Source organism: Pithys albifrons, chromosome 1, assembly GCF_047495875.1.
Source record: "Pithys albifrons albifrons isolate INPA30051 chromosome 1, PitAlb_v1, whole genome shotgun sequence".
NCBI classification, from domain to species: Eukaryota; Metazoa; Chordata; class Aves; order Passeriformes; family Thamnophilidae; genus Pithys; species Pithys albifrons.
In genome coordinates, this window is record NC_092458.1 from 5,522,408 (window position 1) to 5,549,277 (window position 26,870).

The following is a 26,870-nucleotide window of genomic DNA, read 5'->3' on the forward strand; positions in this document are numbered from 1 at the left end:
TGCTTTAATTTCTTAACAGGCAGTACCCAGAACTGAAGACAGAACTGAGGACTCCCACTGAGAAAATGGTTACTCCCCCTTGTTCACTAGAACTACAATTCACTCAGTCAGTGTATAATCCTTGAGGTTCCTCGTGCAGCTCTGCCATGCAGGTCACCTGGTACTCGTGTGCCTGAGCAGCTCCTGCAGGTACTGTTTGATACACAAAAAATAAAGTGTAAAGTTCTCAGATAACAGGTCTACAACCAAAACAGTGTAACATCTGAAATGTACTGTTTACTAAAGCCCTTATTTAACCTAATGCAACGTTGCAGACAATGTATCTGAACCTAACTAAAGGCAAGACACAGCACAGGCCACACCTTGTGCAAAAAGCGCTGCTTGATCAGGTGAGATTTCAGAGTTTAAAAAGAAATTCAGGTTTAAAAGACAAGACACCCTAAGAAAGCTAATTAATGCAACAAAAAACCTGCAAGAAGTAATACCCTGAAACAAAGTTGGCTGCTCTGTTGTACAGGGTAACCACAGACCTTAGTGCTGGGGGTGTGTGTGTGTTTTATTTGTTTTGTTTTCAAGGCTCTGATGCACACGTTGCACCTGTTGAACAAAACTGCATGTGGGATTCTTTTCTGTTTCATGCATACACATTTCAAGGAAACATTATAATGGCAACTTTAACATAATTTTGTTGATAAAGAGAATTGATTAAGCTTTCATTTCTCCCCAAGTAATGTTACTCAAGGAGGTAGGTGAACACCACTAACTGAAGTCCATTAAAAATGCCTTTAGATAAAAACAATGACTGACACACAATGATTTCAAAGTGGGGAAGAAAAAAAATCAAACTGTTAATGTACATTATACATACACTTACATTCCTACATTCTCCTCCAGATTACAATTTCGGCTTTTGCCACACAAATTCCACCTTACAAATATGGTAACTGTTACCCTATAGTACAAAACCACCTGGATGGACTGTCATAAGAAAACAAAGTACTCACTCATCCAGAACATGAGGATCCTCAGGACTTTTATTTTCATACTCTAAAAGCTCAAGGAAACTCTGCATGTACCTGAAATAAGAAAAAATGAGAAAGAAATAGTTAAAATACTTAACCTAAAAAACTTTTGAATTTTTTTAATTTTAAGACTAGGTCACTAAGACAACAGAAGCATAATACACAGCTCTGCAAAGGCTAAAATTAAGTGGGATGCAGCAATAAAGAGAGAGAAAGCAACTACAATACATTACATTGAGTAAAAAAGTGTTAGTTATAACCTTACAGTCCGCAATTCAGAAGAATTGTGATATAAATCAAGCTGAGGTTAACAGGAGCAAAATCACTCCACAAGAAGGTCTGTTATTTCAGATACTTAGTTTGTCCCTGGGTCTTGATTCTTCTGCTCATCCACTCTGGACAGATGTTTGTTTCTTCCCACGCTCCTCAAGAGCAATCCAACCTTCCCTCCAGAGTAAAGCTCAAGGGAGCACTCCCCAAAATCCTCGCCAACAGGACTGCACCCAGCTGGTCCTCCCACAGCTCTCCAGGAGAGCACACCCATCCCATCCACACGCTCCCACATCCCCTCACGCTGTACCCCCTCAGGCCAGGTGACACAACCCTCAGTTTCACAAAAACGCCTCTTACACAACACAGCTCCTTCCAGTTCACACAGTTGGCTCTCAGGAGATTAACTGAGGCTTAAAGCCACAGGGCTACCACAGAGGGGCCCAAGAAGATTTAAGGCAAAGAGCATTCAGTGTGAACACGTCAGCCTGCTCTGTAGGACACCAGCCCAACACCAGTTTAAATGCTGCCACCTCACATCACTGGGCCTCAGGATTGGATACCACTCCCTGGAGTAGGTGCATTTAGCAGTACAGATGTAGATTTAAAGACTGCAGAATTGGGACCTGTTTCTTAAAGTAACTCACACAAGGTATCAATCACACACACAAAAGGTAGATTTCAGCCCTACCCAAAGGAGCTGTTATTCCACTCCCTTTTGCCCTCCCTTTGCTCCTGGTTAAGCACTGCCACTTACACTACAGTATCAGTGCTGATCAGATGTGCCTGTCAACAGCTCTAACTCCCTGCAATGGTGAAACAGATTGATAAAAAACCAAACCTTTCTCACACACGTAAACAACTCATCCAAAGGTCTAAACAGCTAAAGCCACAGCACAAGAGGAAAAAGATAACCAAAGAGCCTACATGAGGAAAAAATAAAACAAGTGACCAAGCATTGACCAAGCCTTCCCCTTTCAGTAGCAGCAACACAGTAGATCAGCACAGCTCAACAGAATGGGCTATGCATAAGCTCTTTTGGTAGCAGTTCTATGTTAAGACCAGCTTAATCAGGCTGTGAAACTTCACCCTACATCTTCAAGCTACAGCAAAGCTTAAGACAGCCCTGTTTCCACATGACTCCCTCCAGAACCACCTGCTGCTTACTCCACTCCCATTTCAAGTTGCAACCACAGGTCACTGTGATATTCCCCAGGGAGAGCTACATTCCTCAGGGAGAGTGACATTGTTGTCAACATGGTCAGCACAGTAACACCAGCTCCTGTCCCTCAGCGAGTTTGTGCCCTCCTACAACCATCATAAATGATTACAGAAATCTCCCAGATGTCACTTACAAGTCAGGCAATTTGCTGATACCTCTAGTACTGCTTATTTTAAAACATGTTTCTTTATGCTCCTGAGAGATGGCACCGGTTTACAACCACCATCACACTCTCTGAACTCAGCTCAGCTGCTTCACCTGCAACAATTAACAAATAAGGATCATCCTTACTCCAAAGAGGTAAATGTTCTTCAACCCTCATCTGTCATCATGTAATATCACCAAAGTCCTGTTTCTGAAGGACACCATCACACTTGAGAAGCAACACAGCAAGTGGGTTTTACCACAGACCTCCTGCCAGAAACCCCCACATCAGCAATCCTAGGCTGACACCATGAATAAAACAGCAGTGAATGCTGCTGGTTCTGAAGGCAGCTCATACCTGATTTTTGTGCTGTGCTGATTGCATTGGTTGCCTGCCATTACTGGTATGTTCCCCTGAGGCTCATACTCACTGTTAGATTACTGGGACTTCAGTGGGAGCAGCAGCCAAACACCTTCTGAGGTTGTTACGTTGCAGGCTCAACACAGCACCAGTAAGAAACTGAGTTTCTGAGACAAAGGAGAATTACACAAACTAAATGTTCTAAGGAAATCTATCAATGTGTTGAAGTAATTGCTCTTTAATCTTTGTGGTGCTGGAGAAACAATGGAAAGAGGCAATGCTTTTCCTTCAGTGTTACCAACAATATTTAGATGTCTGATTCTCAAGTAAATGGATACTACTTTAGAAGTCAAGCTCATTAGCAAAAGCATCCAGCAAGTTAGAAGGGCCAGCTCAGAGAAAAGGTTCACTTCAAATCGAAGTTAGTCAAATTTCTTCCATGCCCTTGACTAAACAAAGCCAGAAAAATTTAACTTTATGTCAAACAAATCTAACTCACTGCCCAATACATCACCCACAGTCTGGGTTATTGTAGTACCCTGTGTATTATCTCCAGTCTCTGAATAGAAACTCAGAGCTGCAAATACTGTACATCTCTTAAGTGTGTGTGATTTCCAGTTTGTACACCAAATTCAGCCCCCCACACACTCCCTCCCAAACACCTCAAAAATAATTCAGCAAAAATATGTTTAAAAGGAAATCTATGACTGACTAGCTGTAAGTAATTCACAACATTGTCTTAACTACAACCAGCACCACATTCTGCCACAAGGAGAGCAGTCAACAACACAGTTCATTCCTGCAAGTGTGTGTGAAAAAGGTCATTCCCCTTTCATAAAACCCATCTATTTCCTTGCATTTCCTTTTTATTTGAATTGTGGGTGCAGATGAGGATAAATGGAGGTGGTAACTATGGGATTTATCAAGCAATGAAAAGCAAGGCCTCATGATGTTTAAATATAATTCACATACAATTACCAGCCAGAAAGAACAAAGGAGAAAAGTACCAACTAATGCATGACTTGCTATATCATTAGTAAACAGATACAACTATACAAGACAGACATCTACAAAAAAAATCCCAGCATATATGAAACAAAGAATATCAGTTATGTTTTGCTATCTTTGGTGAGTCATCAAAAACAGAAATCAAAGCCTATGCCCTTCAAATCTATTGTCTCTCCTGTGTTTAATTTTTATCACAATACACTACAATTCATTGGGTGAGCTCTTTGGTTTCAAGCACCCTTTGGCCTTGTTCTTTTGTTAATTACTGCCAGGTAGGTTGTATTCCTCCTAGTCTGCCAAATGCAGTAATTCCAGAATGGCACAATTCATACATGAAAGAACTGTAACTGCCCAGAAGGTCAACTTCGGATTTTCCTTTCTTTTGTAATTCATGCAAGATACTTTTGCTTTTTTCCCCGGTGTATTTCACTAAGATTTTCCTTTAGAACCACTCTAATACCAAAGCACTAAAAAGATAAAACAAATCTCCATGGTAACACAATCTTGTTAATATAGTCTCAGTGCAGAAAACAGAAAAAAACCCAATTATTAATCCCCCAACTGTACTGATTGATCTAATGGGTCTTTCTCAAGAGATAAATGGAAGTTTACAGCATCTTCTAAGGAAAAGTACCTACAGAAAAATAGAGAAATTTGGCCAAGGTTAAATAAAATGTGAATTTTACATATGACTGAGTAACATCTGGTGCAAACCTCACATTTACTTTAGATATTTTACAAGTTCTGACTGTATCCATTCTAAGGTTTTATTTTAAGTATTTTCCCTCATCACATCATATTAGTGACTGTATCTTTTGTCATGTAATTGTGCCACATGTTCAATATCCTACCTGCAGTGCATTTTACTCAGAGTGCCCTCTCAAAGATGGCCTAAAAAAGGCCCCTTCTCTGGAACTAGGAAGGTGCCCATTGATTTTGAAAAACTGACAAAGTGATGATTGTTGATCTTCTGCTACTTGGAATCATCACATTCAGAGCCAGAACATACTAACTGTGGGGTTTTTCCTGATTCAGAGGTGGTGCATTCACCATCCCTGGAGGTTTTTAAACTGAGCTTGGCCGTGGCACTGAGTGCCATGATCTGGTAAAGGGACTGGAGTTGGACCGAGGGTTGGACTTGATGATCTCGGAGGTCTTTTCCAACCCAATCAATTCTATGATTCTGTGATTCCCTCCCTTGCTACTCCATACAGAATATACACACAAACAAACTTACCAACTCAAACAGGGACAGAGCTCGTGCTTTATCTTTGCAGAGAGTGAAACTGAAACCTGTTATTTCTGGGCTGTTCACAGTTCCCTCTCTGGATAATGCCACGTCTACTCAGGAAAATGTAACTGAGCAGCAGAGAGGAAGGACAGTGGCCTTGCCTCGGGAAGGAGGGAAAACACAACTGACAGAGCACCTTTGCTGAGAGCAATCACGGAATCAGGTGCACAGTCTGTCAGGCAGGGAGGCACAGTCTGGAGCACAGCACAGGCAGCAAAGCCCCCCGAGCACGGCCACGGAGAGGGATGGATGGAGAACAGAGGGAACGGGGCTGGCCGGCAGTGACAAAATGAAGATGCTTCCCAAGGGAACTATAAGGAGCAAGGCAACTCACACAATCCGGAATGTTTCATGTCTGGATGGAAGGAGGACTGATGGGAAAGGGCGGGACAACTCACGCAATCCAGAATATGTTTCATGTCTGGATGGAAAGAGGATTGATGGGAACGGGCGAGACAACTCACGCAATCCAGAATATGTTTCATGTCTGGATGGAAAGAGGATTGATGGGAACGGGCAAGACAGCACACACAATCCAGAATATGTTTCATGTCTGGATGGAAAGAGGATTGATGGGAAAGGGCGGGACAACTCACGCAATCCAGAATATGTTTCATGTCTGGATGGAAAGAGGATTGATGGGAAAGGGCGGGACAACTCACGCAATCCAGAATATGTTTCATGTCTGGATGGAAAGAGGATTGATGGGAAAGGGCGGGACAACTCACGCAATCCAGAATATGTTTCATGTCTGGATGGAAAGAGGATTGATGGGAAAGGGCGAGACAACTCACGCAATCCAGAATATGTTTCATGTCTGGATGGAAAGAGGATTGATGGGAAAGGATCCATGCTGTACTGTAGGCAGGTTTAACTTTTATTCCACCAAAACTTCCACTGAAACGAAGTTCCATCTCTTTATAGAGCCACTTTAATTTACAAATCTAATAAAACCCACTTTAAAGATTAGGACCTATTTGTATTATTTCTTTGGTGTGCTATTAAGAAGTAGATTGGAAACTCACACTGCAAAGCTCCACCTTATTTAGAGTCTCACCAAAAAGCACATAAAAACATAAGACTTCAAGTGTAAAGTGGTGGTGTAAAAAAATAATAAATATGCTCGTGACTACAAAAATTACTGAAAATTAGCAAGTAAACATATTAAAGTGAAGGCATTAAAGATCCTTGCTCACTTCTGGCAAATGTGTATCATATTTTTGTTTGCATATTAACAAACTGCCAAGTTTCCTCAGCCTATGGCATAGCAAAAACAAAGGATGGTGAAATCTGATCTGAAAAAAAAAGACTTCCTTGATATATTTTTGAAGTGCATCAAGACAAGGTTTTTGCATTTTACAAGTTCACAAAACAGCTGAAGAGATAAATTTTAATTTACTGCATGAAATTCAGGAATGTCTCTCTTTCAGTATGTCTAAGCTTTAGGCTAAGAATTTACAAATGTTTCAAAAGCTGCCAGCAGCTCAAGGTCACTGACGCTGAAGTTAATACAGTTGATCAGCTTCTATAAAGACCAAAATGAAACTCAGAAGCAGAATTGGCCAAGGTACATCATTTGGACTTACAAACTAGAGGTAAATGTTTAATAAAGCAATTAAAAACCTCTGAACAGAGAAAGAAGAATTATGCTCTTTAAAGTCCACACCTATAACGAGGGAAAAAAAGCTACAATTACTTTTGTTAATTCTGACACAAGATCACAAAAATATTCTTACACCATCTCGGTGAAGACACTCCTTTCCACGAAAACTGGTAGTTAACTGTTAGAATTAGAAGAACATTACAGAAAACATTTTTATTTCAAGCTTCCATCCCTGGGTCATTTATTTTAGCCTGTTTAATTAACTGCTTGTCTGCAGCTGTGATAGTGCACATCACATTATCATTGAACAACTGATACTGCTTTTTCATTTGTGGGGTTTATTTCCTTTTTTTCAGTAGTATCTATTGTGGCAATAAAAGTCATCCCATGAGTTCTCAAATCTCTTTAGCAAAAATTCTGAAGGGGCCTCCATTCTAAACCCCCATTCAGCTCCTTTGCCTGAAGTGACCCACATGTTGTTTGGCTCTGCACTAGCAGGGCAGCAGCTCATGCCACAGAAAGCGTATTTGGAATAGAACAATTATGCTGTGGAGTCACTACAGAAAAATTATTTCCTTTTCCTCACTCTGTCAACATTTCTCTAAGGACAGCCTCAAGTCATCCAGATTAGAAACACCCAGAAGGCCCACACATTACCCCCTTTTCCATTTGGCACAACAACTGCCCATGACACCAGGAAAATGATCCAAGGCTTCAAACCTCGCCAGCTGCCACAACCACACAGGGACTGTATTCTGTGGCTCCACACCATTCACGCTTATTTGAAGCATTTAATCACTATGTTTGAAGAGGTTATCAAGACAGAGTATTACTTTTCATAGACAAACACAATACCACATATCCTAATTTATATTTTCTAAGTCTGAAGCTTGTTAAATACGAAACCCAGCCCAGCAGTCCATACACAGTCAGCATGGAAGCTCCTGGCTCAAGGGCTATGACTGAATTTAACACAAGCCTACATTTCAGTAGGGGCAGTCCCGTGGTGTAAAGGAGAGCACTCTGGATTCTGAATCCCAAGGACCTGAGTTCCAGTCTCAGTGGGACCATCCCCTGGCAGTTCAATGTCTCTCTGCCATCCCATCCCGTCACATCTCGGATGCTCAGCAGGGTCAGCCCCGGTCAGTACCGGGTGCTGTGACAGTCCTGAGGACTTCCCTGTCACTGTCCAAGCTCGCTCGGCTGTGGCAGATGGACCTCAGGACTGAAACGGTGGGGCCAGTTCTGTGCATGCTGTGCCTCATCTAAAAAATCCACTGCACAGGCTGGAAGGGCACGTGGGGAGAGCCCTGCCCAAATCTGCATTTGCCAAGCCTGGCCATACAGACATTTTAGTGGCTGTTACAGTAGAATAAGCTGCTATTCACAAAGGGAAGTTTGTTGTCTACTGCAAAGATATACTGACATAAATGCTTTAGATCAAGTATTTGCAGATAAAAAGACAACAATACCCCATGAACAAGAATTTTTTAGAGCTTAATACATACAAGGCAGCAGTCTCCAAACCTCACCAAGCATGTAAGTAGGCTAGAAATTAATTACTGTGGAAAAGATGATAGGACTTGGAATCACTTTGGATCTAAATACTTACAACAACAGAAAATGTTGTTTACTGGGTGACTCAGATTTCTGACCCATTCCATAACTTCCACTGAATAGCAGGGCATGTTTTTAAAGATTTTGCAACAAGAACAGATGAGGGTAAATTTTCTCTCAGTACTTTTGACAAAGGAAGAATAAGGAGAAAGAGCAGCTGTTTCAGAAGTCATAAGTGCAATACAGTAAGAAACTCTTACAGAGCTTGCTCTTGGAAGTTATTGATTCATTCTAATTACCTGGGAGACAACAGTATGCTTTTATTAATTTACAAGGCTAACTTACAAATCCTTGTCTGAGATCCATGTTAGAGTATTTATTTAACATTAGACAGAAGAAAATGAAACTTCATTTAACAAGACACACTATGAACAATTCGAGGCAGAAAACTGACTCTGATTCAGAACAATTCAATCTGTGTTGCAGGCAGAGCAACACACAATGTCAAGTTTTACAACCATTTGTCAATGCCCTTTTTCACTCACCAGCTCTGCACTAGTCCAACTGAAGGCCTGTTAAGCAAGTTCTCAGGCAACAGATTGACTTCCCTCATGGTGTTGGCCAGTCGCACAGGGAGCTCCTTCCGCAGGAACATGTACGACGTCTTCTCACAGGCATTGTCACGACCTGCTCGAAGGAAGGACAAACAGATGCCCATTGCTACAATCCAATTTTAGACCTCCCAGTGCTACAAGATTTAAAAAACCCACTTGGTAAAACAGAGTTTCAAAACCATTTCAGTACCCACCACTTTCACTTCCCTCTCAAGACACATATTAGACTTTTACCTTCCCAGAGCTTAACCATTTTTGTCTGACATTTTTTCTCATTTCACCTCATCTTCTCACCTATAAACAAAAATCTCTCATCCTAGAAATGAAATCCATCAGATATCAAATACTTGATAAGACCCAAAATATTAACTTTTATGCTAAGCTTTTAGAAGGTGATTGCTGCACACAGAATGGTGGGTAAGGAATGAAAACAAAAGGACAGAACAGCATAACTATAGTTCAATGACATTTCACACAGTCACAAGTTCTTCAAATTTGGTAAGTACTAGAACATTTGAGCAGCACCTGGAGTGACCAGCAAAGACCATCAGCCCTCCCAGGACCAGCCTACAAAGTTCTCACAAGCTGCCTGGAAGGGAAGCACAGTGCTCGTCACCACTCCCATCTGGCAAAGCAGCACCTCAGATTACCTTTGACTTTCACTTTTAAAATAGCTTTTTACCCAGTACAGTATTTTGAAAATTATTTACATGTATGTATATGTGTTGCAATGCATTCTCAGTACATGGCTTGGAGAAGGTCATGTCAGAAATGGGTTGATGAAGAAAATACACCAGCCACTGAGAATGCTTTAAGAACTGATGTTTTTAATGTGGTTTGAATGTACTGAATGTAAAAAGTGCATTGTCATTGCTTCTTCTTCTTCCCATAACCACCTGCCAGGCCAGGGGGCTGAGAGAAGGACAGTGACCTCATGTTACCTGAAACCCTTTCCCATTGAATGTAAATCCCCTTACTCCTACTGGCACAAAGCCAGACTCCCCTCTTGTCCCTTATTGGTGAATTTGTATCCCTCCAAATTCCATATAAACCTGTACCCCTGGTTAAACTTCCTCTCTTTGTTCCTGCCTTCGCCAGTGGTCCCTGTGTGTCCTTTTTGGGGGCTCTCAGAGACCACATGGTCGGGGTAAGCAGAGAGCACACACTTCTCCTGGGTTAATGGGCTGATAATCCAGGACCAGGAGATTCCATATCGTTGCAGATTCCTGCAGCACACAGCACAACGAGGCTACAAGAAACCAACCCTCATATCTATCTATCTACCTATCTATCTACCTATCTATAGATTTATATATAAAAAGCCCAAACAGTCAGAAAGGAAATGAAAGCAAATAAACGGATCCAGCAAAGTAAAAATACCTTCCTGCAGACCTAGTTGAAGCAGTGGTAATTCTCTGAAGCCACCCTACACAAACCAAGACATGACATGACTAAGACCAATCTCAAGCTAAACTAGTTACTAAAGATACCTATAAAGTTTTGACTACAAATATTTTAAAGCACAAGATGCTAAGACACTTGCCCAAACAGTTCAGATGGAAGATCAAACCTGCCTTGACAGTTTTATGTATTTTGCAACATTTCACAAGTGGGGGAAGTCTCCACCATAATTCATTTCTAAAGAGTCCAGATAAATTAAAATAAAATTAAAAAAAATTCCATGTTTTGCTTGTAACAGTCAGTATTCTGCTTTCATCTAGGAAGACAACAAATGTCTTTTATGATGATAACCAATTCAACTGCCTGTGAATTTGTGAGTGAAGGCACAAAGCAAAAGCTGCAAATCATGTTCAAGCAAACCAGAAAGTGTTAAAAGCACTGCCAGGCACATAATCATTTAGATTTGCAATTTGAAAGGCTCAAGTACAATGCAACCAGCACAATCAAGGTGATACTGTTTAAGACAGTCCCATTATAATCAGTTTTCACTTTCTTATGATAGGTAATGTGCATTGACAGATTAGTTCCCAAACCCTAACAAAAGCCTGGGGAATGTGCAGGAAGGATTAGGGTTTCCCTTTGTATTTGCTCATTTAGGTGTCATCAATCAGTGGATCATTAAACTCTGTTAAGTGTCAGCAATTCTATTATAGTTTTTCCAGCAAACATCTGGACAGTATTTTACTTACTCTCACTTTCACGTCTCCAATTACAAACACACACATGCTGTCAAAACTAGACAAAGGAAACAAGACATTACATTGCTTTCTGCAAAGCACAGTAATTATTTCAGAGTTCAATCCTTCGAGTGAGTGAGATACTAATCCATTTAAACCAGAGGATAAACCCTTGCTCACAAGTCACTGTATGTATTACAGCATCTCTAAAGACTGGCTGGACAGGAGGAAAGACTGACCAGCCCCCCCAACAGTGTCTGAGTTGGAAAACCCCTCGGAACAAAGACGACAACTGCTTCTTCCCTACAGTGACTGAGAGCAAGTTTAATTATTTTCTAGGCAATAAAAAGCAAATAGAATGAAAGAGAGCCCAGACAGAAAATTATGAACAAGAACCCACAGCTGGTGCAGGTCTGTGAGAGAGCACGGGGGCCCTTCACAGACACAGTGCCCAGGTCTGTGTGAGGGAGACAACAAAAGCTGCACCTGGAAAGCAGCACTGGCAGGAGAGACCCACTCCCTCTCCTCCCCCAGACCAGGGCACCCCTCCATTCAACCTGTCCCACTCCAGCAGTTCTAACTGTGAACTGCCTCTTTTTAAGGAGCTGCCTGCCCTGTTGAGTATGGCCAGACTTGGTGAACGCAGATTTGGGCAGGGCTCTCCCCACGTGCCCTTCCAGCCTGTGCAGGGGATTTTTTTTAGGTGAGGCACAGCGTGCGTAGAACTGGCCCCACCGTTCAAGTCCTCAGGTCCATCTGCCACGGCCGAGCAAGCTTGGACAGTGACAGGGAAGTCCTCAGGAATGTGACAGCGCCCGGTACTGACAGGGGCTGACCCTGCTGAGCGTCTGAGATCTGATGGGATGGGATCGGATGGCAGGAAGGCATTTAACTGCCTGGGGACGGTCCCACTGAGACTGGAACTCAGGTCCTTGGGATTCAGAGTCCAGAGTGCTCTCCTTTACACCACGGGACTGCCCTCTGCCCTGTTGTACAGCCACATTTTAGATACAGAGCCCTTTGGGGTCCTTTTGAATGAAACGGAAAGGAAAGTCTGGTTTAACCCTTCCTGACTTGCAAGTTTGCTTCAGCAGAACTTCATCTTTTTGGTTTGGGGCACGTGGTCAAAGTATCATCTGCTTAGCTGGGGGGAATTTATCTGAGGGCTCCAGAGCTTCAAACATAAGGTCAGTAACCTGCCTGACAGCCAGCAGTGTCTCCAAAGAGAGAACGGCTGCTCACCAGGATCAGCAGTAATTAAGCTCACTAGGATCAGCAGTAATTAAAAGATCATCCAACTTTCAAAGCAAAAACCAACTGTGTCCTAAAAGCGGCTCCTTGGCTGCCGTTCCTCACAGCAACACCTGCACAGCCACTTTTACTGCGAAGTAAAAAAACCTCCTAAGTCTGTAAGTTATGTATTTTCTTAATATAATTTATCAGACACTAGCCTGATAAATTATTGTTGTAGTTTGGGATTATTATGTAAATTCTCTCCCCTGCCACTTAACTGCCTAGGCCAGCGGTTAACAAAAGAAGTAGTTAACTGTGATCGCTGGGGTGGGGGCAGGTTTGTCTCTTTTGGGTTTTTTTTTTTTGGATATTCTCCTCAGTCTTGGCTCGGCGGAACGGGGGAGTGGGGGCTCCAAGGAGGCAGGCTGCCCTGCTGGTTACTGCTGGGGTTTTCCCTGGCTGTCTTGCCGCTGCCTACTTCGGATTACTTTTTCCTGCCGTGCTGCTGCCTGCCTTGGATTTGCTGCTGGTTGCTCGTACCTTTTCTGCTTCTTGGACGGGGAACACAGGGGGAAGAGACTGAGTCCATCTGAAAGCCCACTGCTCGTCTGTTTCGCTGGAGAGGGACTGAAACTCACCCTGCAGCCAGCGGGCTGTGACAAGGACACTTAAGTATAACCTTTCCTCCCGGAGGAAAACCTGCTGGGTTTTGTTGTTGTTGTTTTTTTTTTCTTCTTTTCTCTTATGGTGTTGGGGAAGTGGGTTGCACTAGTCTGTTTACATATATATATATATATATATATAGCAGTTATCCTTCTTGTATTAAAATTCCTTTTCTTAAATTTGATAAAGAGTGGGGTGATTATTGTGGAGGAGGCCCCTCCCCTGCTTGTGGGTAAAACATTTTGGTTTCTCCCCTCAAACCGAGACATTTCTTGGCGCCCAACGTGGGGCTTGTAAACAAAGAAGGATAACTGCTATTTTGTGGCACCATGTGGGTCTTGAGCTTAGGGTTCATCAGGACCATCCTGTATAATATATTGGCTTTTTGTTGGTACAAATTCATGCCAAAAGGAGCGGCAGGTTTAAGTCTTATCAACAAATCAATGAGCAAAACTCAAATAGCCGCAATTATTATTGAGTTCTTACTCTGGATTTATGGTGCCATGAATTCGATGCCTTTGGATGTCATGTGGGTGGTGCTCTCCAGGCTGTTTTCCTGCCGCAACCTAAGCTGCTACCTCTGGGGATTCAGTGATAATAGTACGGACCCTTGGGAAGGAACAAAGGGGAATCTCTTCTCCCAACCCTTTGTCCATTCCCCATTCAAGTCTGCTACAACAGCTTTTGAGATGTTTAAATTCTCCCTGGATGCCAGAGATATCTTGCTCTTTATGGTTTTTCTGCAAGGTTGTATCCCTGCGGCTTACAGAATGTTTGAAGGTAGGGCCAGGGTTTTTCCAGAATGCATTCAGAAACCTAGCCCAGTGAAGGGGGAAAAGCGAGAGAATAAAACCCCTGATGCCACAGTGAAGGGAGAAAAGGATGAGGCTAAACCAGGAGGACAGGCCAAGCCTATGGAAGTTGCCCCTATTCAGAAAAGGAAATATAAGACCAAATTAGACCATCCAGCAGACGATGAGGGGGCTGCTGCACCTCCACAGCAAGCAGACCCAGAGCCTGAGATCATCACTGAGTCATTGTCATTTGATAATCTCCGTAGTTTGCGGAAAGACATTGCTCGACACCCGGGTGAGCCCATCCTGACTTGGTTGATCCGAGTTTGGGACCTTATGGGTGAAACCTTACAACTGGATGGTGCTGAAGCCAGGTTTTTGGGGGCTCTGGCCCAGGATGTGGCTATTGAACAGGTGTTCGTGAGGGAATCAAAGCCCCTGTCACTCTGGGCACGACTTCTAACGAGTGTAAGAGAGAAGTTTGTTTATAGAGAAATCCTGCAGGAACATCATATTAGGAAGACTTGGAAGACGATGGAAGAAGGAATTTTACGTCTGAGGGAGATGGCAATGATGGACGTGCTTTTTGGAAGAGGTGGGCAAGCCAATAATGACCCTGACAAGGTCAGATGCACACCACATATGTGGTGGGACCTTTCACGCTCGGGGCCAGCTGAATACACCGATTTCCTGGCATCCATGTATAGGGAAGAGAACCATGAAACAGTGGGCGCAGTAGCAAATAAGCTCCGGATATATGAAAGCATGACCCACAGCCCAATGCAGGCCCGTATTTCTGCTGTAGAGACATTGGTTGAGAGTCTCAAGACGCTGCCTGCAGAGGTAAAAGCGATCAGAGAGGAAATTAGGGAAAGTCTCCAAGTGGCACCAGTGCGAATGAGAACCTCTGAAGTCAGAGCCAGACGCCCCCCAGCCAGAGGAAGTGGACAGACCTCACGAACTGAGATGTGGTACTTCCTGGCCAAACATGGAGAAGACATGGGACGGTGGGATGGGAAACCCACCCGTGCCCTTGCAGCCCGAGTACAAGAACTGAAGGAGAATGGAAGAAGGTCAGTGAGAGTAAGTGCAGTCCCAGTTTCCCACGGGCAAGAATCTGACCCACAGGAGGGCACCTCCCAGGTGTACTCATCGAGAAAAGGTTCTGACCGCTATGACCAGGATCAGTGTTAGAGGGGCCCTGCCTCTAGCCAGGTAGAGGCACGGGACAACCGTGTCTATTGGACTGTGTGGATTCGATGGCCTGGTACATCAGACCCACAAAAGTATAAGGCTTTGGTTGATACTGGCGCTCAATGCACATTAATGCCATCAGGACATGTGGGCTCAGAAACTATTTCTATTTCTGGGGTGACAGGGGATCTCAAGAGTTGACTGTGCTAGAAGCTGAAGTGAGCTTGACAGGGAGAGATTGGCAGAAACACCCCATTGTGACTGGTCCAGCCGCCCCATGTATCCTGGGCATTGACTACCTCAGGAATGGATATTTTAAGGACCCAAAGGGGCATAGATGGGCTTTTGGAATAGCCACTGTACAGACAGAAGGGATTGAACAATTGAACTCATTGCCAGGTCTCTCAGAAAGTCCTTCTGCTGTTGGACTGTTGAAAGTTGAGGAACAGCAAGTGCCAATTGCCACCACGACAGTGCACCGTCGGCAATACCGAACGAACCGTGATGCTGTGATCCCCATCCATAAGATGATCCGTGAACTGGAGAGCCAAGGGGTGGTCAGCAAAACCCACTCACCCTTCAACAGCCCCATCTGGCCTGTGCATAAGTCTGATGGAGAATGGAGATTGACTGTGGACTATCGTGGCTTGAATGAAGTTACCCCACCGCTGAGTGCCGCTGTGCCGGACATGCTGGAGCTCCAGTATGAACTGGAGTCCAGGGCAGCAAAGTGGTATGCCACTATTGACATTGCTAATGCGTTCTTCTCCATTCCTCTGGCACCAGAGTGCAGGCCACAGTTTGCTTTTACCTGGAGGGGCGTGCAGTACACCTGGAACCGACTACCCCAGGGGTGGAAACACAGTCCCACCATCTGTCATGGACTGATCCAGACTGCACTGGAGAAGGGTGAGGCTCCAGAACACCTGCAATACATTGATGACATCATTGTGTGGGGGGACACAGCAGAAGAGGTTTTTCAGAAAGGAGAGAAAATCATCCAGATCCTTTTGGGAGCTGGCTTTGCCATCAAAGGGAGTAAGGTTAAGGGACCAGCCCAAGAGATCCAGTTCCTGGGAGTGAAGTGGCAGGATGGACGCCGTCAGATTCCAACAGAAGTCATCAATAAGATCACAGCAATGTCTCCACCTACCAGCAAAAAGGAAACACAAGCCTTCCTGGGTGCCATAGGGTTCTGGAGGATGCATATCCCAGCATACAGTCAGATCGTAAGCCCTCTCTACTTGGTAACCCGTAAGAAGAATGATTTCCACTGGGGCCCTGAGCAGCAACAAGCCTTTGACCAGATCAAGCATGAGATTGCTCAGGCTGTAGCCCTTGGACCAGTCAGGACAGGACCAGACATACAGAACATGCTCTACTCCGCCGCCGGGAATAATGGCCTGTCTTGGAGCCTTTGGCAGAAGGTGCCTGGTGAGACTCGAGGCCGACCACTTGGATTCTGGAGCCGAGGCTACAGAGGATCTGAAGCCAACTATACCCCCACAGAGAAAGAGATCCTAGCCGCCTATGAAGGAGTCCAAGCCGCCTCAGAGGTGATTGGCACAGAAGCACAGCTGTTTCTGGCACCTCGACTACCAGTGCTGAAGTGGATGTTGTCAGGACAGGCTGCCTCTACACATCACGCCACTGATGCTACCTGGAGCAAGTGGATTGCCTTGATTACGCAGCGCGCCCGTATAGGAAAATCAAATCGCCCTGGGATCCTGGAAATCATCACAAACTGGCCTGAAGGTGAAAATTTTGGTCTAGCAGATGAAGAGGAAGAGCAGGTGACACGTGCGGAAGAAGCTCCACCATACAATCAATTGCCAAAAGAGGAAATACGCTACGCCCTCTTCACCGATGGCTCCTGTCGCATTGTAGGGACTAATCGCAAATGGAAAGCAGCTGTATGGAGTCCCACACGACAAGTTGCAGAAGCTACTGAAGGAGAAGGTGGGTCGAGTCAGTTTGCAGAGCTTAAAGCCGTGCAGTTGGCCCTGGACATTGCTGAACGAGAGAAATGGCCAAAGCTTTACCTCTACACCGACTCATGGATGGTGGCCAATGCTCTCTGGGGATGGTTAGACCGATGGAAGAAAACCAATTGGAAACGCAGAGGGAAACCCATCTGGGCTGCCGATATATGGCAAGATATTGCCACCCGAGTAGAGAAGCTGATTGTGAGAGTCCGCCACGTAGACGCACACGTGCCCAAAAATCGGGCCAATGAGGAACATCTCAACAACCAACAGGCAGACCGAGCTGCGCAAGTGAAAGTATCACAGACAGATCTGGACTGGCAGCACAAGGGAGAGCTGTTCTTGGCTCGATGGGCCCATGATGCCTCGGGCCATCAGGGCAGAGATGCCACTTATAAATGGGCACGAGACCGAGGGGTGGATTTAACCATGGACATTATCTCTCAGGTTATCCACGACTGCGAGACATGTGCTGCCATTAAGCAGGCTAAGAGAGTGAAGCCCCTGTGGTATGGTGGGCGCTGGGATAAGTATAAGTACGGGGAGGCCTGGCAGGTTGACTACATCACACTGCCACAGACCCGCCAAGGCAAGCGCTATGTGCTCACCATGGTGGAAGCAACCACAGGGTGGCTGGAGACACACCCAGTGCCTCACGCCACTGCTCGGAACACCATCCTAGGCCTGGAAAAACAAGTGCTGTGGCGACATGGCACCCCAGAACGAATTGAGTCAGATAATGGAACTCATTTCAAAAACAGCTTAGTTGCTACCTGGGCGAGAGAACATGGCATTGAGTGGGTGTATCATATCCCCTACCATGCACCAGCTGCCGGGAAAGTTGAGCGGTGTAATGGACTGTTGAAAACCACTTTGAAGGCGTTGGGTGGAGGGACTTTCAAACACTGGGATCAACACTTAGCAAAAGCTACATGGCTAGTCAACACTAGAGGCTCTGTCAATCGAGCCGGTCCTGCCCAATCAGAACCCCTTCACACTGTAGATGGAGACAAAGTCCCTGTAATACACCTGAGAGGTATGCTAGGGAAAACAGTCTGGATCAACCCTGCCTCAGGCAAAGGCAAACCCATTCGTGGGGTTGTCTTTGCTCAAGGATCTGGTTCCACCTGGTGGGTGATGCAGGAAGATGGAGAGACACGATGTGTACCTCAAGGGGAACTTATCTCTGGGTAAACGACTCATATTACTGTATTTGTAAACACTTAATTATTTGAAAGAAAATTTAAGTTTAATGTAGAGTATCGGCATGGAAGAGAATTTAGGGGTGGATAATGTTGTAGTTTGGGATTATTATGTAAATTCTCTCCCCTGCCACTTAACTGCCCAGGCCAGCGGTTAACAAAAGAAGTAGTTAACTGTGATCGCTGGGGTGGGGGCAGGTTTGTCTCTTTTGGGTTTTTTTTTTTTGGATATTCTCCTCAGTCTTGGCTCGGCGGAACGGGGGAGTGGGGGCTCCAAGGAGGCAGGCTGCCCTGCTGGTTACTGCTGGGGTTTTCCCTGGCTGTCTTGCCGCTGCCTACTTCGGATTACTTTTTCCTGCCGTGCTGCTGCCTGCCTTGGATTTGCTGCTGGTTGCTCGTACCTTTTCTGCTTCTTGGACGGGGAACACAGGGGGAAGAGACTGAGTCCATCTGAAAGCTCACTGCTCGTCTGTTTCGCTGGAGAGGGACTGAAACTCACCCTGCAGCCAGCGGGCTGTGACAAGGACACTTAAGTATAACCTTTCCTCCCGGAGGAAAACCTGCTGGGTTTTGTTGTTGTTGTTTTTTTTTTCTTCTTTTCTCTTATGGTGTTGGGGAAGTGGGTTGCACTAGTCTGTTTACATATATATATATATATATAGCAGTTATCCTTCTTGTATTAAAATTCCTTTTCTTAAATTTGATAAAGAGTGGGGTGATTATTGTGGAGGAGGCCCCTCCCCTGCTTGTGGGTAAAACATTTTGGTTTTTCCCCTCAAACCGAGACAATTATATAATTGTATGTATGATAAAGTAAGTCTCAGTCCTAGAACTATTTCCAGAAACAGCATTCCAATAAGCTGCAATGAGACCTCCGCAGGTTTAGCCGACACTCAGACATAATTGTTTTTCATAGGTTGGCTTTGGTTTTGATCTGTTCATTCCATCTGTTTTTCAAAACATACAGCATTCTCTCTTGATTTTGTTATGACCCCAGCTGAGTCAATATGCACTGCCAGAATCAGGCTTTTGTCTTAAACATGTGCCATGATCTGGTAAATGGACTGGAGCTGGACCGAGGGTTGGACTTGATGATCTCGGAGGTCTTTTCCAACCCAATCGACTCTATGATCACAGGCCAAAGCCAGTTTAAATCCATCAGTTTCAGTTTAAGGGAATTCGAGGTCACTGGAAGTTCAATTTGTGAATTATCTCTCCCTGATTTATGCTGCAGCCCTTGAGAAGTTAATTAATGACACAAACATATAAAACAATGACCTGTCCACCTTGTATGAATTCAAGCTCATCTCGTGCAAACTACACTGCACTAGGCATCAAGGGCTGTATTTCTTTCCAAACTCTATAAAAAGTTTTCAAAAAACTGAAAATGGAACCATTTCTTATCCACACTTCTTAGCCACAAAGCCAAGAAGAAAGGAAACACATCACATGGTATATGGGTTTCACAATTTTACATGCACTACCAACATTTGTGCCCCAGTGTCTGTAAAACAGCAATAACTTCATTACAATTGAACAATAATTCGGTTTTGTCACTTAAAGTGGAAAAATTGTGCAGACCAAATTCTTAGGTCAGGCATTGGAACAAGTTTCCTTCAAGGAGGAGCATCACATTCAGGCAACATAAAGAACAAACCATACAAAATACAACCTCTTTGTTACAGGTCTCTACTGCAGGGAGCAAAGCAGCCCCACCCTACTCTTCATGGTAGAAAATAATCTTATAAAAACCATGTTTTTTAAGGGATTAGGTTGCAGTTCATGGTCAAGAGGCTACATTATCTTCAATAAGAAGAGTAAAAATCTGGTTATACTTTCAAGCTGATTAAAAAAACTCACAGATGTATAATACCTTTGGCATTTGGAACTTAAACCCAGAATTTGACACAAGGATAAAGGAAAAGCATGGAGAATATCCCACTTTTACTGGTATTTTACATCCATTCCCAAGCATCTTCTAAAAGCATAGATGGACAAAGCAGAAACCCAGACGAAAATAAACAGTAGAACAGTCTGTGACACAGGAGTTAATCAATCTGATTGGATTTACCTAAGAGTAAATAGTTCAAGCAATGTTCTTCAAATTCTCACCATCCCCTACAGGGAAGGCAGCAGCAACCTTGTCCAACAAGAACCAAACAAGTATTAGACTCAAACTGCACAAGATTCAAGTCAGAATAACTTGCAGAGGCTTCCTGAAGGCAAACACTGTGAGAGACAGCAGCTGCTCTGACTTTTAGCCACTCTTTTACTGGTAGACATCTGACTAACATTAAGCCAGTTGATTCAGTCTCCATCCAAAATGGAGATCAGACTGGACACTGCCCAACATTCCTCGTGTCCCTAATTCTCTCATGGCTCAAAGAGAACCAAAGTGATGACCTCATATATTATCAATCACTTGCAAGAAGAAGGCAATACAATTTTGCAAGGGGAGAGAAATGAGAAAAGACTGGGAACTCTGAAGCAAATCAGAGTTAGCAAAAGCACAGCACAGATTGCATAAATTAGGTTATACAATAATAACTACTTTGACAGAAAAATGGCAATAAAAAGCAAGATATTTGTGAAGAAAATAATCTTCAAATTATTACTATTGCATGCATATCTATGGCAAGAACTGAAAGAAATGTCAAAAGTCACCACAGTAGGTCTTTAAAAAGAGTTTAAACAACAGTGTTAAATAAACATTCTACCATCTTCAACCTCCTGAACAATCTTACCTGTCTGGGCTGATCAGTCACCTTGCACTGAAGTCACAGAGAAAAGCCTGGGGAGAGGCTGAGTGAGCTGGGGTTGTGTTGCCTGGAGAAGAGGAGGCTCAGAGGAGACCTCAGCACTCTCTACACCTTCCTGAAGGGAGGCTGTAGCCAGGTGGGGATTGGTCTCTTCTCTCAGGCAACCAACAGTAGGACAAGAGGGCAGGGGCTTAAGCTCTGCCAGGGGAGGTTTAGGTTGGGTATCAGGAAGAAGCTCTTTACAGAGAGAGTGGTCAGGCACTGGAATGGCCTGCCCAGGGAGGTGGTGGATTCTCTGACCCTGGAGGTTTTTAATGTGAGACTGGACGTGGCACTGAGTGCCATGATCTGGTAATCAAAGTGGGGTTGAATTAAGGGTTGGACTCGATGATCTCTTCCAACCCAACTGATTCTATGATTTATGATTCATATTCATGGCCTCCTCTCTGCCACTTTCAAATATTCAGGTCAAAACAGGCACCAGACTGTGATGCCAATCCTGAGACTCTTTTGTTTGAGAGTAAGTCAATGTTATGGACTGACAACAGATACTGCCTTAAACACAGTGAAAATGAGAAGACACATTAGTCAAACAAGGATCTAGGCAGTGATTTCCTGGACTTTACATCACACTAAGGTCAGTGAAGAATATTCTAAGGACAACCCTCCTTATAACAGCCTTACACACTACAGAAACAAGCCAGGGTTTGTGATAATACAGTGGGAATGGTTCCAGTACAAAACCTGCTCCATTTGGAACAATCATCATCCATGAGAGTGAATGTCTCTAAATGATGATGGATTTGTGTGAAGTATGACACAGATGAAGAATGATTTGACTGCCCTTGCTCAAGTTTAAGTTGAAAATATAGTTAAACTTACTAAGAGTAACACATTAAAAATTCACTTTAAAAGTTCATCCACAAGGTGACACTTAATATTAAATATTAAATCAATTTTCTCAGATGTGAAAAAGTGTTAAGACATTTCCACCATAAAGCAAATCATGCCAATTAATCAATTAGACAGGTATCAGAGGGAAGAAAAAAACTAAGGAAAACATCTGAATAAAACATGATCCAGGACCTTTGTGGGAACACAGATCACAAGAGCAGGCTTGAATGCACTAGGCCTTCTAAATGTAATACCACAGAAGGGAAAACAGAAAGTGCAGTGTTTTGGGGTTACATATCAATATTACCATTGGTGGACCTTCCATCCAAAGGAAACTCAGGAAACAGAGTTCTACTTTCAGAGAGTTTTCTCTACTGCTCTCTTTTCTCCTCTCTGGGATTCAACTCTTCTCGGAACATTTACTCATCTCCTCTGTTTTTCTCTTTCACCCTTTACCCCACAGTGCTAAGAAACAAAAAAATTAATCAGACAACCCTTGAAGAGCTGGACTCAAAGAAAACTGTCTTTGTGGGTCCTGGAACAAGAGGCACAAACCATGTAGAGGTTATTGACACACAAGCAGCAGACCTGATTCAATCATGGCAAATTCTACAAACTTCCAGGGCCAAACTGTGCTGTCCAAGACTCAGATTACAAAAGGATTAGTTCCATATGGAAGGCTGTACACAAATACCCATTTTGCTGCAGAAGAGGGCAGAAACTCAGCATGAGCCCATGAACTCTGGTTCCAGTGTTCTCAGTTCAGCTGCCAGATTCCCACATTCATGAATACCCATCTGAGAACAGACTACAGCAACAGCCCTTCACAAGGGATGATCAAAGTCACCTACTTTGAAAACCTAACATGGCTGTCACATCTCCAGCAGATACTGGACTGCCAAGGTCACATCATGAAAGCATCAGTAGTTTCTGAACACTACCAGTTATCTGTCAGAGGAGACAGGAAAGGAACAAACTAAGTGCTCTTTTTAGTCTCTTCACTGCATGCTGAGGTCTGGCTCTCTGCACTAACACGTATGGAACAGCAGAGGTTTTAGATACTGGATTACCTTAGGACTCAAAACCAGCCAAGTCCCACTTTCTGTGCACCAGAGACAAGGGACTCAATTTAGAATCCATAAAAACAAGATCAGAAGCCTTTCATAGTGAAACTGCTACTGCTGCTTTCAGAGAGAGCAAAAGACAGACAGACAGGAAGGCAGGAGATGGATCATCTCTACTTTCTCTTGAGCTCCCAGAACACTTCACAGCTCCTGTACAGGCAAACAAACAAGAGAAGCAGCGAGATGCAGAAATCCTCAAAAGCAAACTCAAAGATAGATCTGTGGCATCAGAGCAGAGAGAGCAAACTTGCTGCTGAAGTTGGGAGAACAGAACTTAAGAGGGATTGTTGATTCCAATGACTACACACCATTTCAGGATCATGAGCTATTTATTAAATAAAGACAAACAAGCTGTGCTTGCACCGTCCCAGTAAATGTGGCTACAAAACAAAACCCAGCAAAACAACTCCAAAAGCATTCCTATCTCCCAACAGAAACAATGACATGTTCAGTGTACTCTCCAGGTGTTTATCTCACCAACCACTAAACTGTCAATCCCACGAAAACCATACAAGGGTTTGTTTACCTGCTACAAGACAGGCCTTTGTAAAACCCAATGAAGATGATGAAGCAGAGGGAAAAAGAACACACAGAACCTCACTGGAGATGTTGACTCGCCCTGACCCTCACTCTCCACCACAGGCTGCATCTAAGAACTCTGTGTTTTGAAACTGGACCCACCACACTGTGCTACAGAACCACAGCCTGCACAGCTGTTCTGACACAGGTACCCTGCAGATGGACAAACTGAAGGATCCATCCCACACTAACCTCAGGTACGAAGCCTCTTTTTAGATATCTCAGAACTAAAGCTCCAGCCCAAGTTCCATCTCTGCTCTATAAGGATAAGGCAACTTCTGCAAACCCTTGCAATTGTCTCACACAAGTGCCCTGCTTTAAGGGCATGGTTTCATTTATGACTGACATATTAAGAGACTGATTCTATGTCAGTAAGAGAACTGGGGAAACTCTGAAGTTTCAAAAAATGAAACTTGAAGAATTATGGAAAAGAAGTTTAGATTTTACTGAACTATAATAAACGTGGTTTCATTTCATGTATGACTGGCACATTAAGAGACTGATTCTATGTCAGTAAGGAAATTAGAGAAACTCAAGTTTCAAAAGTGAAACTTGAAGAATTACGGAAAAAATATTAGATTTTACTGAACTATAACAAACATATCACTTTCATGAAGTCTGAATAATTAAGTTCTATTAAACAACTACTGCCAGAAAACCAGCTAAAGCCAGAAAAAGCCAGAAGAACTTAAGTTTGCAAGTAAACTTTCCCACATCCCCTTTCCCTTCTTCAGCCCAATTCCCATGACTAGTTGGGCCTTTGCAGACTAAGAGAAAGCACACAGAGGTGCTCGAGTCTTTTCCATCTTCATGATTTATGTTCATGGATGAAAACCTGCTTGTTAACACTGTCCAGCCACTGATTTCCACATTTCCACTCTGTGCTCTTTCACTGCTAAGTGTGACCCAAATTGGCAAACTCACACACCATTCAGCTTGCTGGTTGAACTTTCCTACAGTCATGTGGTGCAGCACATGGATGGATCTAGAGCTGAAATACTGAAACAGTTGAGCTTATTAAACCATTTCCAATTTATGTGATTTAAATAGCAACAGATTGAAGCACTCTTTGACTGCCAGAGCTACTGCAACACTTACCTTCTACTCCAGAGCTAAATCTCAGCATGCCATTCACTCATGAGAATATATTAGAGTGTATTCTGTTGTCTAAATGAGAAGAACAAATCCCACTCATAATCAAGGTCTAGACTTTTGAATTTTATAAGTTCAAAAATAAGAATAATTACTCTTTAATTTGTACACAGAGAAAAACCTTTATCTCTACTTATTTCCAAAATCATTGCAAAAGTGAGCCAGCTTATGCCATCTGTGTATTAATTACTCTGCCCACATTAAAGACCACCATTGGCACCAAGGTAAGTCAGTTCACGTTTCCATGTAAATGCAGGTTAAGAACAAAATGTCTGCCAGCTGTCCTTGGCACAGCTGGACAGCTCAGCATGGACTGAATTGTTACATTTATTATGGCATTAGTTACACCTAATTTCATAATAAATAATGCAATAATAATAATGCAATAAGTTACAATATATAACTTGTGAACTCCAGCAAGCCTGTTTGCAATAAACTGTCCTCCAAATGAAACCGACTGTGCCAGAAAGCAGCTTAACTTCCTGCTGAACTGGAACAGATAAACAGAGGGAATTAACAGATGCACAATACACTGCAGATCTATCAGAGTCTTAGTCAAACTCCAGTCATTAAATTTAACTCCTAAAGCCACAGCCTTCCCGTCATGGAAAAGACTCACGGGAAGACGTGTCTGTCTCTCTCAAGGGGAATGGACAATCAGATAACCAATTGCCAAAGCTGCAAACCAGCACCACATATTACTACACAGAAAATCCAAATTAAAATAATGGATTTTTAAAATAAGCTTCCCTGATCTAAAACTAATGTTTAGCTGCTTATCACTCAGGTACAATAATTTTTCTGAGTATTTTAATGCATTTGCCAAGAGACAACACTAATCAGAAATATCTATCAAAGATTAATGCAGAGGCACTCAACCTGTATTATTTTTAGACACAGAGGCCCAAGGCTGTTCTTTCCTTTGAGTGATTTGGGAGTAGTCTGAAAATCAGATGAATCATTTTGGCAGCAAAACCATCTCACCCACATTGTGGGCACTGCCCACAGCAAAGGACAGACAAAGATGGCCCAGAGCAGGTTCTCCAGCTACCTGTGCAACACAAGGACTCCCTCCTTAACCAGGCACAAGCAGCTTCTAAAACAACCAACCAACCAAAAGAAAAAAGGTTGCTCAGATCACACCAACTCCTCTTGCACCAACAGTCCTGAGTGCAGAGCAGGGAACAGCCAGTCTGAGAGCAGGAAGGATCAGCCCCGGCCCCCACTGCAAAGGGCTCTGTGGCTCAAGCAGGACAGTCTGGAAAATACAAACGCCAAGACTTGTTCTGGTGAAAATCAAAACTTTAAAACAAATTTAAGACTTTTTTTTTACATGTAGATGAGGCTTAAAACATCAAACCAAAGATGCTTTATTCCTCTTTGGTTGCTCTGATCAGATTCTGTTACAACAAACTGACCAGAAAAGATGGAATTTTGCTTCTTGGAGGTTATAATCACCTTTTCCTCCCATCAGAGGTAAAAATCTAATTTCACATTGAAGGTTATAATTAGATATTCCAAATTTTTAACATTCTTCCTAAGCTCTCACAGCTTTGACAACTTCCTTCCCAACCTTTATGAAAAACTTCCACGATTCCCACTAACTGTTCCAGAAAAATACAAATCCCTGCTTTATCCTTTAGCTCCTGTCAACCTGCCAATGAGAAGCTATTCCAAATCTCCAGCATAAGTAAAATTAATGTTTATGAGCAAAGACTCACACAGTTAAAACCAATTACATAAAAACACTGCAAATACCACATGCTCCACTTTCCCCTCAGTCTCAGCGAGGTGAAATGTCTTAGACTGTTACTTGTTACCAAATGCTTTTGATGATTAACAAACCACATTACAAAAAGATTAGTATGTTATTGCTAGTTAGCAGAGTTTGAATGCATCTGTTAGTCTATAAAAATCTTCTGGAAAAACATAAGAAAGGACTAAAACAAATAAATAGTAGTTAAAACGCAAACTACTTTTTAGCAAAAAGTCATTTTTTAAATTTTTAACCTTGTCTCTGTTCAGTCTTAAGCTTAATTCTTAAAAACATCAACTAGAATT

At 43.2% G+C, this 26,870-nt stretch overlaps 1 protein-coding gene across 4 annotated transcripts in view; it reads right to left on the bottom strand.

Annotated features, from left to right (window-relative positions):
• PDK3 (pyruvate dehydrogenase kinase 3) overlaps positions 1 to 26,870 on the bottom strand; it is a 64,533-nt gene that overhangs the window by 26,533 nt on the left and 11,130 nt on the right. The window contains exons 2-3 of one of the 4 annotated variants that reach the window (XM_071547765.1): positions 9,024 to 9,165; positions 1,005 to 1,076 (exon numbers count right to left, since the gene is read on the bottom strand). In XM_071547765.1, coding sequence (XP_071403866.1) covers positions 1,005 to 1,076; positions 9,024 to 9,165 — 214 coding nt within the window. The other 3 variants (XM_071547835.1, XM_071547908.1, XM_071547984.1) reach the window with 3 other exon arrangements.